The 20,332-nt window shown below is 36.1% G+C and overlaps 1 protein-coding gene across 1 annotated transcript; it reads left to right on the top strand.

Moving 5' to 3' along the window:
- The first annotated feature begins 13,456 nt into the window (after positions 1-13,456).
- Positions 13,457-19,413, top strand: LOC104595510 (indole-3-acetic acid-amido synthetase GH3.10-like). The gene is made up of 4 exons (XM_010256262.3): positions 13,457-13,911; positions 14,296-14,397; positions 14,620-15,440; positions 18,802-19,413. Exons 1-4 carry the CDS (start codon positions 13,592-13,594, stop codon positions 19,335-19,337), a joined length of 1,779 nt encoding a protein of 592 aa, XP_010254564.1. The 5' UTR covers positions 13,457-13,591; the 3' UTR covers positions 19,338-19,413.
- The last annotated feature ends 919 nt before the right edge of the window (positions 19,414-20,332 follow it).

Raw genomic sequence — 20,332 nt, 5'->3', positions numbered from 1 at the left:
CTTTTTTTTTCAATCAAAAGCTCACTTGAATGCAAATTTACTTTTTTTTTTATTGATGTACTTTTACATCTTATTATCAATGTAAATTTGCATTGGTCTGTCATTTGTCAATGCATAAATGTAATGTTGCCACAGGCAAAAGTGAACTAGAGTGCAAATTTACCTTGAACCGGAATTTACACTCCATTTGTATCATTTCCATACGCAGCCTAAAGTTCAGGGTACTGATCAAGAAGCCTATTTTGAATGAAAATTTACTTCTTTTTTTTATGCAAAATTACATCTCATTTTCAGTGTAAACATGCCTTGAAAATTGTGTTTTCTGTTATTATCAATGCATAAATGCGTTCCTGCCTAACACTAGTAAAACTGAACCAGCATTTACATTCTATTCACACTGCTTCCAAATGCAGCCTTATAGGCTCAGTTTGAAAAGAGTATGAATACAAATATGTACATTATAAATACATTAAAAAAATAAGATAAAATACAAGATTTGCACTCTACATATTTGTATTTGTATTCCTTCCAAACTTAGCATTAGTAATAATCTATTGGCTGGTTATTACTAAAGGTAAATTTGTTATGGTTAGAACTTGCTTCCAGTGAGAGTGGCAGGGAGCTGGGCTCTGAGGTAAACCCGGCTTCAGTCTAGAAAGATGGCAGCCTCGGATAGGACAGAGGTAAATTGTAATGCAATGCCAGTTTTGACCGTGCCTCCTGCTGGGCTAGTGTTGCTTGTATGCTGCGCAATTCCAAAGGGGAGAGATCAAACGGATTTTGCGGTGAAAGAGTTCACTGCCAACAGCCAAACTATTCTGAGCGATACAGAAGCCAGAGAAATCCTCTTGGGGGTGCCTAAAACTGTTGAAAGCTGCTCAAGACAGAGTCCTTTTGGAGTAGGACTCGACTCAGGCCATCCAAAGTACTATTGCCTCTAGATCTCAACTTCTTAAGCCGAGTTCTCTCCACTGCACAACACTTAGTCTGGCATTTGTAGCTTTTCAGGGCGTCGCTCCACAGTTCAGTTTCCAGTTTTATAGGTGAAATGCCAACAACCTTACTTGGGAATTATTTCATGGCAAAGTTGCAACCAACCATTACTCCTTGTGGTTTGGCTCATTTATGATGGTTTGTACAACTTTGTACCAGCCTTAATGCTTGGGCATTCTATGGAGGTATGCCAAGTGACCAACTCAGCTACTGGGTCATTTGGGTTTCTCTCAGTAAAGATTATTATATACACCTTGAAGAGCCCAGATACTTTGGGCTTGGGCCCAAAAAAAATGGTACATTTTAGCAGGTTTCTTGGAAATTGAATCATTAATGTAATTGCACTGAACATGCATTCATCCCTATCCAACATGATCCAACTCAATCCCATTTAAATAATATTATATGTAATTCAATCTGTATTGCATCTATTAATAAAATTGATTTAAATGTATGCAAGGGATTGGTTTAAGTTTCATACACATTCGGATTCTTCTCCACAAAAGTTGGGTTGGGTCATAGAGTGGGCTACAAACTGGAATTCAAGGCACAAATCAATATTGTCAAATAGGAATTTTCACATGATTGAGGAAATCAGCTAATTTTGTAACAAATTTATAAATTGAAGTTGGCAAATCAATTTTTCAAACATTCCGCTACAAGTAATTGTTATATGGTAGACGGGTTGAATAGGTTTAACAGTGGAGAAGATGTTAAACTTGTGATGTATAAACTCTTATATTGTTCAAAAAACTCAAGATATTATTACAAGAAAGGGGAAAAAAGAAAAATAAGGGAACCGGGATAAAGCATGAGCGCCACTCGTTTGATTCAGTCGGTTAAACCATTTGAGTTAGGCTTGTCAATGATACTTGAAACTTTATAGTCTGATCTGATATCAAATCCGATTATTTTGGATTTAGATATTGTATTTATGTAATTGGATTGGACTTAGATTTTACAATCTGTATCCAATTAATAATCGGATTAGATTTGGATTTGACTCCACCCAATTCGATTAAAATCCAAATCCAATTATATTATAATATTTATTGATTTTAATATATAAAACTTATATAATTATATTTAATATTATATATGAATTTATATATAATAAATTTAATATGTTATATTCACATTAATTTATTATATATAAAAGTTAAAAAGTAATTAACTTTTTCCCTTTTTTGTGTTTAAAAAAATAAAGTGGAGTCAGATTAAATTTGAATATGATAGGATTCAAATTTGAATTTGAGGTCTTCAAATCCAATTGGATTTTGGATTGCATTTGGATGCAAGTTTCCAATCCATTTACAACCCTAATTGGAACCATAACCCAATGACGATTCTGAGTTCAGTTCCACTAAAACCCGAGAATGTTAACTTGGTCAAAAACATTCGATCCAGATGGTCAAACCAGTGACCTACGACCCAAAGGCAAAATCAGTTCAGCCATCGGGTCGGTTTTTAAACATTGTTTTTATGATGCATTATTTGTATAAATTAATTTTAAAATTTCTTTTGATTAATTGTAAAATATGACTCATATAGTCATATATATAACATAGACGCTGAAAATATATGCATTGATGCATGGCCAATGGTATTGGTATCAATTTATGTTATATACATGTCACACGTTAACATATTCTATTAAGACACACCATAATGTAGAACACATCATTTATTGTATCTTATCTCATAACACACCGCACTACAGCCTACAGAACGCATGGTGCATTTCGAAACCATGACTCCAAAATGCACCATGCTAGTATTGTGTGTTTTAAGATGAGCCACACCTTTTCTAAACACACAACAAAACAAGGCTTAAAATGCTTTCCCAGGATGATTCATACAAATCAAGACAAATGTTGATTTAATAAATGATTTAACCAAACAACTTTTCATGAAAAATGCCTGCATGTCACAAGCATCGTTTTTTATACAAATGGCAATGGAATCAAACACCATCTAAATAAAAAAAGAGAGCAAAATTCTTAAACTACCCTTATGGTTTAGTTAATTGACTAACTCTACCCTTAACTCTTGTCTTGCACCACCCCTACTATTTCTGACAATTGCTTAAAACTTCCCCTACCGTTACTCTCCATTATAAACCACTCACATGTGACATCATGTGACTGTTATATTTTTCAAAAATCTCTAACATACCCTTTTATGGCAAAAAATGCCCTTTATGGTCGAAAATTACTCCCAACTTCTTTTTACAATGTCAAATATCTCAGAGAAAAGTGACGACATAGAAAACATTTTTTCAAGTTGAAACAACAATAAACCAAATGAAAAGTTAGGGCCCCTCGCCAAAGTGATGAATGATTCGATGATTGTTGAGTTAGCCATGAGCAACTTGGAAACCCCTTCATCTCTGATCAAGGAGAAGATTAAACCAAAGATGGCACCTGGGTCAAGCGAGTCCTTGCTCTATAGCCAGGTTAAGACCCTCCTCCTGCAGAAGGTGCAAGACGAAACTGATCTCTCGAAACTCGCTCTTGAGCATCGCTTTGATCTTGGTTTACAAGGCATCCTCCTAAGTTCCTTGTTAGGGCTTCTTGCCCTAACTTCCACAAGGATCGACCATGTACTCTCAATTAGTACTAATTAACATCCTCCTTCCTCCACATATTTAAAAATTGGTTGCTTGCAACTATGAGAAACACTTTGGCGAGTAGTTTAGTCCTAGTTATACCAACTAATTCCAAAGAATGAAAACCCAGAAACAATCAATAATTATAGACCTATCAGTTTGTGCAATGTTATTTATAAAGTTATTTCTAAAATCCTAGTAAATAGGATTAAACCATTCTTGGAGGATATCATCTCTCTGTTCCAAAGCATTTGTTCCGAATAGGCAAATTAACAATAACATCTTAATAGCGCATGAAATGATTCACTCAATAAAGAAAAAGAAAGGGAAAAGAGGTAACATGACATGTAAAATTGACATGGAGAAAGCTTATGATGGGTTGGAATGGGATTTTATAAAGAAGGTGCTTAGAAAATTTGGATTTCATGACAAATGGATCGAGTGGGTCATGGAGTGTATTAAAACAATATCTTATCAAGTGCTGGTGAATGGAACCCCCACGAGGCAGTTCACTCCGTCTAGAGGAATAAGGCAGGGAGACCCTCTCTCCCCATATATTTTTGTGTTTTGTGTTGAGGCCTTAACTAGCAAGTTTACGAAGGAAGCAGAGTTTCCTGGCAGCTTGATAGGGAGTTGTGTGACCAGGGGTTGCCCTAATGTCCCTATTCTGTAGTTTGCAGATGATTGTCTGATCTTTGTAGAGTGTACCATCCTGACATGTGGGAGAATTAAGGAAATACTAGAAGATTATGCAAAAGCTTCAAGGCAAAGCCCAAACTTCAATAAATCAACTATCCAATTTTGCAAAAATACCCCAAAGAGATACCAAAAAATCTTGGCTCGAATTCTTAAAATTTCCATCCAAGCAAGAACAATTTTTTATTTGGGAGCTCCCCTCATTAATTCTAAAGTTGTTAAAAATACCTTTCAATTTGTAAAAGACAAGGTGGATAAAAGGCTTGCTGGATGGAAGAGGAACTCTCTTTATTTAGCTGGAGGGCTCACTCTACTTAATTCTACTACCAATATGATGCCCTAGTATCTAATGAGATCATTCAAGATCCCTCAAGGAATCATTGATGACATTGATAAATCTCAGAAAAGATTCTTGTGGATGAACTCTAGTGAAAAGAAATTGGTTCATTCGATAAATAGGAAAAGAGTATGCTACCCAAAATGCTAGGGAGGGCTTGGGCTTTTAAACCTGCAATGAAGCAATGAAGCTAGTTTAGCTAAGTTAGGGTGAAAAGTGATTAATGAGGAGGATAATTTGTGGGTTAAGGTGGTAAGGGGAAAATACCTGAGAAAGGATGATTTCTGGAATGCCCAAAAAAAGAAGGGTATTTCTTGGGCATGGAGGGGTATTCTCAGTGCTAGGGACCTTTTGAAGAAAGGCCTTAGATGGGAAGTAGAGAATGGTAAATCCATAGATTTCTAGAATGATAGATGGATGGGTGAGGAGCCTTTAATTGAAAAGGTGAATGTTCCCCAGGGAGAGGCAAATAATCTCTAGGTAAGTGAGTGTATTGAGGGGTAGGAGAATCTGGAGAGGAGAGAATCTGTATACTTGTGCCACATGATATGTGGAACAAAATTAAATCCATTTTTATTCCATAGGGTGATGTAGAAGATAGATTAATTTGGTATCGTAACTCTAGAGACGAATTCTTGATGAAAATGGCTTCTTACTTGAGGGCCAGTTTGGAACTCAATAGAGATAATAGTATCAATTGGAAAGCTCTTGTTCAGAACCTAAAGTGTCAACCAAATATCAAAACATTTATTTATCTCATGTTGAATAACAAGCTCATAAGATCCAGAGGAAGCAAGATTGATGGGGGGATGTTCATTCTATGGAGATGAAGAAGACACACTTAGTGAATGGCTGCAGCTAGGTGAAACAGGTGTGGGACCTGGTTAATCAGAGTTTAATAGCCCCCAATGCTGTGGATCCTGACTTGAAAGCATGGTGGATCAAATTATATGAGGAAGATAGAAAGAACAATAACAATTTAATAGAAAGGAGTGCTTACTTGCTATGTTTCTTTTTTGTAGGGTTTAGGCACCTCAAGACCAGAGAGGAAATGGGTGGATGTTTATTGGCATCCATTGAACCACAACACGATCAAAATCAACTTTGATGCATCTCGAGTGAGTGATGGTAGATGCTCTATTGTGGTAGTGGCGAGAAATCACCTTGGTAGAATGTTGGACTACAAGGGGTACAACATCGGCATCTTTTCAATCAACGCTGTGGAGGCTTGGGCTGCGTGGGAGAACCACAACCTAGCTACAAACTTCGTGGATCATCAAGTTCTCATTGAAGGTGATTCGAGTCTTGTCATTGCTTGCCTCAAGGGAAATATTAAGCCCCCTAGTTGGTTAGAAATATTATTAAAGAGTGCTTACAAATCAAAGACCAGCTTGGATTTAGAGTAGAGTATAGGAATGTGTTTAGGGAAGCTAATAAAGCGGTTGACTGGATAGCGAGCAAGGTTCACTCAGTGGGGAATGGTCATTTTTCTTTTCCTTTTGTCTTGAAAAGAAACAGAAATGTATTACACACAATGGGGGGTAGTGCATCCCTGAAAGTTAGCAGAGCAAATAAGAAGAAGAGAAGAAGGAAGAGATGAGATGCTAAAATCTAGAGAAGAAGAAGAAGAAAGAGCCTCCAGAGCTAGCCAGCTAGTCGTCTGATTTGCTTCTTTGAAAACATGTTGATAATGAAGACCTCCATCAAACAGATCTTTCCTCTGCAAGCAGCTTGAGATAGTACCTTTCAACTTCTAAGGAATATCCACCTTTCTTTTGAGGCGGAGATGACAAGAGACAAATTTCCCTCTATGATGATAGGAAACTTCCTGTAGTTTGTAGCTTGTACATGTGCTTCCCATGCAGCCCAAGCTTCAACCTGGTTGATAGAATAGGAACCAAGTTTATATGCTTTGACCGCTAGTACCTTACCAAGATGGTCACAGACTATACAGGCCACTGAACATTTTTCATCACTATTGTGAGAAACATCAAAATTTATTTTAATATAACCATATTTTGGAGTATTCCAACCAATTTGTTTCCAAAACATGTGAGATGTGGTAGAGGTACTAAATTTATTCCCATCAAAAGTTTCCATAAAACTTATTGAGAGCTCTATCTATCATTATTGGAATGGGAGTAGTACAATCATTAAAGGTTTTGGAGTTCTTATTTTTCTAGACCACCCATAGAACAAAAGCTAGTTTTTTCTTTATGAATATTGTTTTGCTTAATATTTGTGATATTTTCATGGTTCGAAGTTTCAATTAGAGGTTTGTCATATACCCAATTATCCAACTAGAAATTTATAGAACTTCCATCACCCACTTGCCAACGAGATCCCATTTTAATGAGATCTCTAGCAAGGAGGATGCCTCTACAGGCCCATGAGATTCCCTTTTTAATTTAATGCTCAAAAAGTTTTCCCTTCTCAAATATTTGCTCTTAATAACTTTTACCCACAAGTTATTTTCCTCATTCAGTATCCTCCACCCTAACTTAGCCAAGCTGGCTTCATTAATATTGTCCATTAGTATTGTCCCAAAGAAACTCTGTTTGAATTTTATCCAACTCATCTATAGCATTTTTAGGGATTTTGAATGAACTCATTATATATTGAGGCATCATGTTTGTTGTTGAATTGATGAGGGTTAATTTACACACAGTTGATAGGGAATGTTTTTTTCGAATTTGCCAATTTATTCATCATTTTCTCTTTAATTCGAGTAAATGTGTTTTTTATAAATCTTCCGGTGATAATGAGGGCCCCTAAATAAGAATTAGATTTAGCTTCTAGAGGGATTTTGAGCATTTTAGAGAGCATCTTCTGGAATCTATGAGGAATATTTTTTGAGAAACAAATTGTAGATTTATTAAAATTTGGACATTGGCCTGAGGCCTATGCATAATTTGTAATGACTTCCTTAATTTTCATGCACTCAAGAATGGTAGTATTTGTAAAGATGAAGCGATCATTTGCAAATTGCAGGATGGGAATCTTTGAATCCCCTCTCAAGACTGCAACCAATCTGCTTTTCATTTTCCCTTGCTTCCTTTTTAGTTTCTTTGAAAGTGTTTCGGCACATAGAGCAAAAATGTAAGGATTATAGATGGTCCCCTTGTCTAATACCTCTATTGAGTTTAAATTCATCTGCTAGACTCTCATTGATTAAAATCTTATATGATACCGTTTTTATACACTCCCTAACCCATGCAATCCATTTCTCATGAAAGCCAAATTTCTTTAGAACTTTCTCAATAAATTCCCATTTCAATTTATCATAGGCCTTCTTCATATCAAATTTACAAGCCATAATACCTAAGCTTCCTTTCTTCTTAAGAAGATATAATTTTGTCTAGGGGATATTTAATCCTATTAACATGGATTTTAGTAATGATTTTATAAATAATATTACAGAGATTAAAATCCCAAATAATTTTCTACTATATAAGAAAGCTTTAACTACATCTGAATCTCCTATAATATTCTATAATTTTTTGAAAAATAATACATTTAAATCATCTGAACATGAATCTTTCATAGAATCAAGAGCCTCACGAATCTCAACATTAATAACATCTTTAGAGATTTGAGCATTCTGCTCCTCTCTAACACATTAATAACATCTTTAGAGATTTAGAGATTTCATTTATGAAAATTTCTTTTGACCTTGGTAATCGCCCTTGCGATCTAGTGCTACGCCCGTATAAAAACAAGAGAAAAAAAAAACAATTCAGTCTGTGAGCTGCCGTGCGGTGACAGATGTCCTATCATGTTTATATGAATTGCGATAAACCCAATAAAATTCCAACCAACCACGTCTCTCTGTATAATCCCTCGTGTGATAAATCCCACGAAGGGTTTACCGTTTATTTCATTCTTAAATTATATATATATATATATATATATATATATATATATATATATTTCAGAATTAAAAGGAAAATTTCTCACTCCTCAAGTTCAACCCCTGCCGGCTGCCGGCCAAGAGGCCAACAGCGATTCGTGACTTCTGAGCCAAATGTCACGGTACTCTTTCCCTCCCATTAAGCTCGATCCAGCATCAGTGACATTATTAGAGCACGTTAACACTGTGGACGAATACGACGAAGAGGCTCTTCGATCTGCGGAGCGTTCATCGGATAATCTCTGCAGCAGGATTCGTGGAGGAGAGGAGGTGGCAAACTGGCAATCTCATTCAACGCTGCTGCAGGATTTCAGTGGAACTGTTTCCGACTTCTACGTATGTCGATGGAAATTAAAGGGTTGCTTCCGCTAAGAAGACGGTTCATTTCATCGATCTTCATCTAAGTACGGGTCCATGAACCTTCAACACTGTCTCCCTTAGATTGCATAACAAGCTTGCTCATCACATCTACCTGAAATGCAATTTACTTTGCAAGACTGATCTGATCTTTTCTCTCCGGCCGGTGGCATCTGGACTCTCCTCTCTTCTGTCTCTCTCGCTGCTTGCCAAAGCCGGCGGCGCTTGGTTGTGCAAGGGAGAAAGACAAAGAGGAAGTGTCGGTAAGCTAACAATTGGCACGAAGTTTATTCGATACATGTCAAAGCTTCACTGCTCACAGAGCAGAACCCCCGCCATGTGTGACAGGTTCAATCAATAGATGCATTGAACCTGTCTGATGGGATGGGACCCGAATCCAATGCTGGAACGGAAAAGCTTCTTTTTCTCTTGGCCTACAGGCAAAGATGCAGCAGGCTGCATGGGTCCCCATTGATACACTGTGTATGTTCCATTGTTAACCGGGAAGGATTCATTACAGCGATACATCTAATTACACCACTTAAAACAGGTGGTAACCTCTAGGTCGATTCTTTGGCCTTTACCTTACCTACAACTGACTTAAATAGATGATGCAGCCATGCATGCATGCAGCTGATGAAATGGCAGACATGCAACAACTGGAGCCTGTGTATTTACTTGTTCGGTTCCATGCATTATTAGTTCATGACGAAATGACCATGAGAAACTCTAGCAATTTTATCCCTAAGCTCGCAATTTCCATCTTACCCCACTTATCTCAAATTTTTGTGCATGCAGCCCCATACCTGCTGCTATAATATTAGACGGTAATGGTCCCTCATGCAGCCCCATACATGTTTCTGTGATGAATGAATGCATTTGGAAATCTGGTCTACCTACAATGTTCTAACTCTTCTTTCTGATATAACCTATTCATGTGTGCTTTTATAGTACTGGCTAGATTGGATGGATGAAATGGTCCTTTGGTCAAAATGCTTTTTGAGATAATTAGAGTAGTGAAATTAAACCCTCCCCAAGAAAGCTTTATAACCCATTTTGTTTTTCCTTAAGTGCTTTCTTTTTGCCTTTTCTTTTCATTTATATATATATATATATATATATATATTTTTAAATCAGGAACTCAGAATAATAAAAAAGGGCAACCCAATGCACGAGGCTCCCGCTAACGTGGGGGTCCGGAAAGGGGCATATATACAAAGCCTTACCCTTGCATGTTAGAGAGGCTGGTTTTAAGACTTGGACCTTGATCATCCAGGTCGCAATGGAACAACCGAACCATTATGCCAAGGCCCACCCTCAAATTAGAGTAATTATATCTATTAATAATAAGATAAGAAGCATTAGCTAGGGAAAGATGGAAATGAGAATGACATTTACCAAATGCAAATTTAAGAGGGGAACCGGATGGGGTGGCAATTTTTAATCCAATCCACTGAATTCATCCAACCTACCTAGTATCTAACCCACCTAACCTGCCAATTTACTTGGTGGGTTGTGTGATCAACCCATCACCTAATCCACCCATTTAAATGGGTTGGGTTGTGGATAACTATTGGGTTAATCATAGACATAAGTATTAATTCTTTAGCCTTTCTTTTTAATTTTCTTCATTTGAATTAAATAATTTATAATTAATGTATTAATTTTCTATTAATAATTGACTAAATTTAGTTTTGTCTTGAACCAATACACTTCACCCAACATAAATCCAAATCAATTTGACCCGAGTCTGGACTAGTTCATTGCAGTTTGACCCGATCCAATATATATTGATCCGGGTCGACCCGAACCGAAACAGACCTCGGGCGGGATGGTTCGCTGTCACTTGCTCTGTCTGATTTGGGCCATTTGGTCCAACCAATATTCACACACTCCGACCCGACCCAATACAAGTCGATACGGGTTGACCCAAATCTGAAACGGTTTTGGGCGGGATGATTCGGCCTTCGCGTGCTTTTACCTAATCTAGACAGTCCATCGGACCAATGTCCATACGGCCCGACCCGATTTAGATGCATTGACCCGGTTCGGGTCAGTTAGTCCGATCCCGAACCCGTGCACAAACCTGATATGGTCCGATCCAAGTCAATCCACCATTGATTGAACTGGTCCAGTCTGACCGAATTGATCCAGATCTAAACAATTCAATCACCCTTGAACCTAAGTGGTTTAAGTTGGTCTGACCGGTTTGAACCTAAGTGGTTCGGTCAAACCTGGAATCAGGACATAGTCAAACAGCTTCGCCGCTAGTGTAAAAATAACATGCATGTAATGTGATTTGAACCTTCACCACTTATGTAAATAATAACTACAATAACCACCAAACTATAACCAACTTATTTGTTAAGAGAGAGAGAGTTTGTTTTTGAAGTCCATAAATATAAGATTAATAGGTTTGGGCGGGTTGGATTGGGTTAAAGCGGGTTTTGATTGAACCCAACCCATTTAATTTTATATAACTGGGCTATTAATGGATTGGCGGGTTAGATGGATTGGGTTGAAACTCAACCCAAACCAAATCCAATCCAACCCGCTCAAGTGCCACCCCTAGAACTGGATATATGATTACCATATACATGGAATTGCCCTTGGGGCTTTCTCAAAAAAAAAAAAATTTCTCAAGGACAGTCTCGCCCTTCCAATTTTGTAGTATATTTTTTTATTCCCCATAATAATTTTCTCTTAAAGGAAGCAGAACATTAAGTACCATTTTATTTATTACTGTAGTAATTGTCCTTTTTGTAAAGTTAATATCACATTTAATGCTATTATTTATAATCTTCCCATCTCTCTCTCTTCCTCCTCTAATTCTGAATTCTTTTGTAATAACTATGATTTAATGTATCAAACTTAAAAAACAATAAAGCTATCAAATGATAATAATAATAATAATAAGCCAAATAGTTCTCAACAAGGAACTAGAACACAACAACCAGAAAAAAAAAAATTCAGGTCACAATTAATTGTTTCAAGCTGTGCCCAACCATTTACACACACAAAAGAATGGCTGTTTTTAAGCCTTCCACGTACAGATGAGTTTGTTGTTGATTGCCGTCTCTCTTCTTTTCAAATTCTGAACTCCACCCTTTTGCTAAAGATTCTATGGTGGATAACTATGATATAATGTATAATTTTCAAACAACAATAACAAAAGATTATGAGGTCCTCCATTTCAGCTTAATTAGTATAGCTATTAAATGGGATTAGGCAAAACAGTCCTTGAGAAATCAGAAAACAATTAATTGCATCAAGTGCTTTTAGATGATACTGCAGCATAGACACAACGGTTGTTATCTAGTTGTCTTGACATTGTTTTAATTTTACCTAATTAAACGGTATACTTCTGATATAACTATAATATATGATTGTGCAAAACTAAGAACAGCTCGTAGCCACTGCAGAGTGCAGACTAGAAAATAAACATCAAACATCAAATTCATGACCATTGTTTTGTTCTCATATGTACATTATTTACTAAGACCCATGGTTAATTAATTATTCAGACCCCCCTCTCTGTCTGTCTATTTAATTATTAATTTCTTTGAAAGAACTTAGTATTAAATTAGTGGAAAATGATAGTCAATGACATGTTGGTCGTTTCAGTTAAAAAGTTACATCGCTCCTGACGTCTCTGGACGGTCAATCATAAAAAGTCTAAATTCATTGGCAGTGTGTCAGTTTTGGTAGCTGAGGATTGGGTAATAAAGCAGGGAAAGTGTTGTGTTTACTGTGAATATCTAGAAACAGATGATTGCATAGAAGTATAGAAACTTCATGGAAAATGAAGGATCTACACAATTGTGAAGGAAAGTAACTGAGACTGATCAGTGGTTGGATAGTGAACAGGAGGGGTGCAACTTAGCATGTGTCAACATGAATTGGGTTGGGATCTACATAAACTGGGTTTAACCTAACCCGATCTAGGATGTTGGGTTAGCATTGAGGGCTCGGGTTCATGCTAAATAAGTCATGTTACAAAAACAACAATCAGATTTTTGACCTGCATAACCTCTGTATGAAATTAGGTTTCTCAGCTTGAGTTAATTCTTGTCAGGTCGGGTTGTGTTAGGGTTGAAGTACCATTATTTCCTTGGGTTGGGCTTAGGTTGACCCCAACCTGACCCAACCCAGCCCCAGTTGCAATCGTAGCAGTGGAGTGAAATTAAAGGTATATTAATTTCTGTAGGGTCTTTTTTATTTGCGTAGAGCTGATAACTTGGTGGGGGATATGGATTTTGTGTTAGGCCTGCTTAATTAATGTTTTCTTCACTGTTTTCTACAACATGAAGAAGGAATGTTAAGTATGAATTGCAAGTCAAGACCCTCCTTACTAATGTCAGTCTAATTTACAGACAGGATCACGAGGGATATCACTCAATGGTCCCATCCTGGTTCAAAATACTAATGAAAACATTAACTCATTTTGTATGTTTTTGCAAATACATCAAAATGAGGCCAACTGTTTGGTCACTGTCAGACCTACGTACCCTCTAGACACTACAACTTGTGGTCTACATGATATCCTTACTACTGTGATGGAGGGAGATGTATATGTGAGAGCGTTTGAGATGCATAAAGCAGTCCCATCTCCCTAGCAGAGAGAGAGAGCTGGTTACTGGTATACCATTTCCTTTCTCCATCTCCTATCCTCCATTCCAGCATCACGCGTATGGAACCAGTTCCAAATGATAATGGCCATCAAGACTACGACATTATCAGGTGGTTCGAAGAGGTAGCAGAGAATGCAAGCTTTGTGCAGACCCAAACACTTCGACGAATTATCGAACTGAATTTTAACACGGAATATCTGAAGAGATGGTTGGGAAATATCAAAATCCAAGACATGGAATCAAAAGATTTGGAGTCTCTCTATACCACTTTAGTCCCTCTTGCTTCCCATGCAGATTTAGAGCCTTACATCCAGAGAATTGCAGATGGGGATTCATCTCCAATCCTCACTCAAGAACCCATCACGAAACTCTCCTTAAGGTAGGTCATTGTTTTCACAAAATAATAAAAAAAGCAAAAAAAGTCTGGTAACTCTTTTCTCGTTCCTTCTTTTTCTTTTTTCTTTGTTTATATTTTGGGTTGATCACTTATCCTACACTTTATTGTTATTATTCTATCACGTGGCCTGGTTTGAACTTTCAAGACAGAACAATGAATAAAGTGGGTTTGTAGCCTTTGTAGGTTTAGAGTTTTCTCCTTGTCCGGGCAACAACTAAACAAGCCATCCGAATGTGAAAACTTTACTGTTTTAGTCCTGATCCAAGAATTTTTTAAGCGACATGTAGAAAAAAAAAATATTATTTCATTCATCTTAGAATGCTTCACTCTTCCTCACTGCTGTTTGTTGAATGGAATTTGTTATAGTTCGGGAACCACAGAAGGAAGACAAAAGTACGCGCCCTTCACTAGCCATAGCGCGCAGACTACTCTTCAGATATTCAGGTTGTCAGCCGCTTACAGATCAAGGTCTGCAATCAGAAACCCTAGCGTTAAAAGAAGCCCCCTCCCTTCTGTGTTAATTTTGTCAACTTCAACACCATTATTTTAATTAGGAACTCTACCTCGTAATCAGGATACATAATGAATGAATCGATTTGGGTTCACTACTGCTCTTCTTTGTTTGAATAATATTTTCTCTCTTCCTTCTTTTTTGTCTTGTAATTCTTCTTCTCTTTAATTTGCTTGAAGGGTTTATCCAATAAGACCCAGACGGAGGATCCTTGAATTCATTTACAGCAGCAAACAGTTCAAAACAAAGGGAGGCTTAACAGCAGCAACTGCCACCACTCACTACTATGCAAGTGAAGAGTTTAAGATCAAACAGAAGCAAACAAATTCATTTACTTGCAGTCCAAAGGAAGTAATATCAGGTGGGGACTATAAACAAGCAACATACTGCCATCTCCTCCTTGGCCTTATTTACTTTGATCAAGTGGAGTTCATCACCTCCACATTTGCTTACAGCCTAGTGCATGCATTTACAACCTTTGAAGAAATCTGGAAGGACATATGTAACGACATCAAGGAAGGTACTCTGAATCCAAGAATCACATCATCAAGCATGAGAAATGCTGTGTTGGAGCTTCTCCTACCCAACCCATCTCTAGCTTCAACGATTGAAAAGAAATGCAAAGAGTTAGAAGCCTTCCAATGGTTCTCTGTGATTCCTAAGCTTTGGCCAAGTGGAAAGTATGTTTACTCCATAATGACGGGAACAATGCTACCTTACTTGAAAAAATTAAGGCATTACTCTGGGGATTTGCCTATAGTGAGTGCTGATTATGGGTCCACCGAGAGTTGGATTGGGGTTAATATTGATCCTTCTTTTCCTCCAGAAAATATTACTTTTGCAGTAATCCCCACCTTCTCTTACTTTGAGTTTATGCCTCTTTATAGACAGAACCCAGGAAGCACTTCGGCCATTGATGACTTTATAGAAGCTGAGCCGGTGCCGCTCTCTCAAGTTACTGTCGGGCAGGAATATGAGGTCGTCCTCACCACTTTTACAGGTCTCTCTCTCTCTTTCTCTCTCTCTCTCTGAACCTCTCTTGTTTCATTAAAGTAAACCATCTAATTAGTTGATCTGCTATAGAATTTCACGCTAAGAAAAATAGAAAAAGTGAACAAAGACGGTTTCGACAACCATCGACTTCAAATCATATACAGAAGTTACACAAATCTTGGTGATACAAAAAATTTTTAGATTTTCTTGTGGATAAAATTTTCCGGAGTTAAACATGTTAAAGCTAAGGCATTTCATTCAGCACCAGCACTACAATGTGATACAGAACTCTTGGATCTCTAGATGGGTCGCCTTGGGGTTCGATCAGTGTAAACCTAATCGCACACCGAAAAGAAAATGTATAAACCTGACTATGACCCAGATCCCCCCCCCAGATCCTACTGCCGGGGTCTGAGAGTGCTAAATCAAGAAAAAAAAAATATAGGATTCTTGGGTCTAACCCAATTATAACCGACAAATATTTTTTTTCTGATAATTTTAGATTTGACAATAAGCTTTCTGATTCTCTTGCACTCTCCTCTCAGCCTCTCAGTGTATCTTGTGTATCCCCATTAAATAATCATTGGAGGCCGTTTGGTAACGATTGATGTGGTTGAATCGAATGATTTAATAGCGTTTTGTCTTTTATGCATAAAATGCAATCAAATAAGAAGATTTTTGAGGATCTCACAACCTCCTTAATAAATTAATTATTGAAAGACAAAGCAGTAAGTCATTTGGCTCAATCACTTCAGGTGCTATCAAAACAATTCCTCATGTAGCTTATATAAACTATTACAGATAAATCATGAGAAACATGTATGAAATGTTAATGGCTATAAATAGGACTCAACCATAAGTATTATATGTATATGTATGTCATGTAACTCGGGATTCAAATCTGAGTAACTGTATCAGTGTCAGGTCAGTTGGTCTGTCAGGTTGATCAGGACCATTGACAGCCTTAACCAATCCTGCATATCGAAATATATATATAGTTTTGATGGCCATAGGAGTTGTGGCCAGCGTCTTGATGAAAGATCTATATCAATCTAGATCTCCTATCCACAAGAATCTTTCCCACACCTATCCACTGAGGAACAGCTCCCCTTGAATGGGAAATGTTTTCGACATGCGGCCCTAGTGATGACGGATGGGGTTTTTATGGGTTGGAGATAAGAATACCATAATAGATAGACAGATAAAGCATTCCATCTAATTACCTTGATTCCATCCTATATTCATGCTACAAAATCAGCCTAAAAGCCTTTCCATATATATATATTTGAACTATATTGGGGGCTTTTTTTTTTAATAAAAGTAGAAACTTATAAGAGCTGATATACATCATTCTTTGTAAAAGGCAAAAAACTTCCCTAATTAACCAATGAAAACTATTATCATCTTCTTTGTTTTCTTTTTCCATTTACTAAGATTCTGAATTAGATCACACTGAAATAATGAGGTTGGTCTGCATAACATGAAACCTTCAGTTTATAGAAGTCAAGCAGTTTTGTCTAAACAAATAATTCAACCAGTCCATCAGTTGTAAAACAAAATGTGATTTAATTTGTATGAGGTGCTTCCAACGAGTTCGGTTTCAGTCAGGGCAAAGCCTGTTTAAGTAGTCTTTACTGTCTTGCATTGAAAACATCTCCATACTTATATGCTTTATTTCATGGGGAGATATTCCCAATGCAAGGTTGGGAAAAGCTGTTAAAATGGTGTGGGCACAGGTTTGCCCTGATGGAAGCTGATCTCGTTTCCAACTTCAATCAGGTTACAAAATTCAAATTCAAAGTCCAATTTATTTGACAAATTAAAATTCTTGAAGTTGTATTATCTTGTATGCAGTTCTCCTATATTATATATATATTCTTTTAACAATTATTCTTCTGGGAGTTGTAATCGCTGGTTGATCATTCTATTGATTTGGAAAAGAAAACCCAAGGTATGTATAACCAATTTCTTGTTGGTATTTTTCTATATTTTTAATTTGTTACTTAAAGGTGCTCCATAGCTTAATTATACTTCTATGAATCTTTTAAGTTGCAGTGGATGGCTTATATATCGTAATATTCTACATTAGTTTAATTATTAGTTCATCTCAAATAAATAAAATAAAATTTAATTCTGTTTCACCAGAGGGATAAAAAATTAGAGTTGTGCCAAAGTTTCTATTCTTCTTGTGTTCTAAATTTAAATTATTAGTTAAACTATATCAACTAGTTTAATTCTAATGACTTCGTGCTAGTTAATTATCCTTTCCTTCTAACATGGAAGAAAGTGAGCTTCATTGCGTGGTTGGATGGTTGGACTCAACAACAATGACACCGGTAATAACAAAAATAATAAATCATCAAAAGACAAAATGAGAAGAAGCAAACAAGATGAGTTAGGACAATATGCCCTTTCGTATCCCTGTCTATTAACCAAATGTTAGGAAGACTAGTAGCATCTTTGAGTTTATTAATGAAACACTACTATGATAAGCTGAAAATAGGAGGCATCATAATCATATTAGGATCATGGTCATTAACTTGTAAACATTATCTATTACTATATAAAGCATATACTTGCCTTGGGTTTTGTGTAGGTCATAAAAATTAAATATAAATACTATATATCAATATGGTTAATACTTTCTTACGCAGCGTGCTCTTTCACTAGTATTATATAAAACAGATATGGTCATAAAAGTTAACTAATTTGATTAATTATATAATATTAATTTATATTTTTTCCCAATAATTGCATATAATAGCCTTAGGCTAGTCCAACTAAGATGCTTTCTAGGCAAATTGGAATTCAACCCATCAAATTTCACTCAATGGTACTCTTCTAAACACAGATTGGTCAAGAGGAAAACTGGAGGTACAATATTCATACTGGACCTAATTCTTTAATAGTTCTCACTATTGAGCGGTGTATTCAATGTCTTTGTTCTCTTCCAAAACACAGATTGGACAAGAGGAAAACTAGAGGTACAAACATCCTGGACCTAACTACTTCTCTCACTGTTGAGAAGTGTACTCAAATGTGTTGTCCTCGCCCTTATATTTCTTCACCTTCCATCAATCATCAATGTATCAGCCATACTGAAGCGAACAGTCTTGTGATGCATAAACAACATAAATCTTGGATGATCATTTAATTTTCTTAAAAGTTCTTTGTTAATCTCCTTTCAAGAAAGAAAAGAAGGTTACTATTAGGGAAGATACGTAATGGATTCTACATATTGTCACCTCCCTCTTCAGAACCAGGTGGTCATGATTAATTATGGTGTACTCTGTGCTGTGTTGAGACTCTGTTAGAACACAATATATATGTTTCATTACCCAATTCTCTTCACTCTTACTTTGTTTCAGGACTATACAGATACAGGTTAGGGGATGTGGTGGAGGTGGCTGGTTTTTATAAAGGAACCCCCAAATTGAACTTCATTTGCAGAAGAAAGCTGATCCTATGCATAAATATTGACAAAAATACAGAAAAGGACCTTCAACTGGTGGTAGAGAGGGGGTCTCAGCTGCTGAGGCAGACAAGAGCTGAATTAGTCGATTTTACAAGCCATGCCGACATCTCCGATCAACCTGGACACTACATAATTTACTGGGAAATCAAGGGTGAAGTGGATGAAGGTGTTCTTGAGCAGTGTTGCACGGAGATGGACACATCCTTCGTTGATTATGGGTATGTTACGTCTAGGAGGACGAATTCAATTGGGCCCTTAGAGCTCTGCATTGTGGAAAGGGGTACATTTAGGAAGATGTTGGATCTCTTTGTAGGGGGTGGGGCATCATTGAGCCAGTTCAAAGCTCCTAGGTGCACTAGCAACCCAACTCTACTGAAAATTCTCAATGTTTCCACCATCAAAAGGTTCCATAGCACAGCTTATGAGTGATAGTGGAACTTAAACATTTTGGTGTTTAAGCTATCAAGACATGATATCAATATATGCAGATTTGGTTTGATCAGCAGGGAAAATTATCAGTAAATGTTTTGGTGTGGTGCCTTAGAAGATAATATTTCTTCATCACCATTACCATTATCATCAACTAAGCCTTATCCCAGTCATATGGGTCAGCTACATGAATCTTGTTTTGCCATTCCCTTCTATTTAAATTATAAAAAAAAAAAAAAACATATTGTATTAAAAGATCATATTTATTTTCTTAGCTATTTTCTCTCTCTCTCTCTCTCTCTCTCTCCTTCCCACACCTTCCCAATAACCTAAATAATACCCTTTCCTAAAATTTCTCCTAAACTACCTCCCCCAAGGTTCCCCACTTTCTCCTAAATTATCTCTTATTCCTATTTATCCTCTCCCCCACTTTTTATCTAATATCTATCTAAAGAAAGTTTAATTAAAAATTTTAAAAATTATTTAAATATTCTAAAGAAATTATATAATAACTTTAAAATATTTATTAAAAACACAAAAAATAATTATAATATATTTAATAATATTCATATTATTAATAATTTTGTAGTTTTACAAAATTCATCACAAAATTATGTACTAATAATATAAATTATGATTTTTCAGATTATTCAATTTAAATGTAATTCAAATAATAAAAAATAACATTAAAAATAAAGCATTATTTAAATATTTCAATAACTAAATATCTTAAACGACAAATATAGAAAATAGCTAAATAATTATATAACAAAGTATTTAATATTATATAATAACTTTAAAATAAATAAAATTCAAATAATGAAAATTATGAAATATTTTATATATTATTTATATATTTAAATAACTTAATATTTTAAATAATGAAATATTTAACAATAACTAGGTTCTAAATAATTAAAATAATGAAATTATGTAATAGATTTAAAAATTCTTAAAAGTATAAAAATAATTATAACATAATATTCAAATTAATA

This window comes from Nelumbo nucifera, chromosome 5 (assembly GCF_055504915.1).
Source record: "Nelumbo nucifera cultivar China Antique chromosome 5, China Antique-T2T, whole genome shotgun sequence".
Taxonomy (NCBI): Eukaryota; Viridiplantae; Streptophyta; class Magnoliopsida; order Proteales; family Nelumbonaceae; genus Nelumbo; species Nelumbo nucifera.
This window is presented reverse-complemented; position numbering and strand designations above follow the sequence as displayed.

Bases quoted from the DNA above. Each gene is read 5' to 3' on its own strand.
- LOC104595510 (XM_010256262.3), top strand. From the start codon at position 13,592: ATGGAACCAGTTCCAAATGATAATGGCCATCAAGACTACGACATTATC. The intron at 13,912-14,295 runs GTAGGTCATTGT...AATTTGTTATAG, and splicing joins ATCACGAAACTCTCCTTAAG to TTCGGGAACCACAGAAGGAA. The intron at 14,398-14,619 runs GTCTGCAATCAG...ATTTGCTTGAAG, and splicing joins TCAGCCGCTTACAGATCAAG to GGTTTATCCAATAAGACCCA.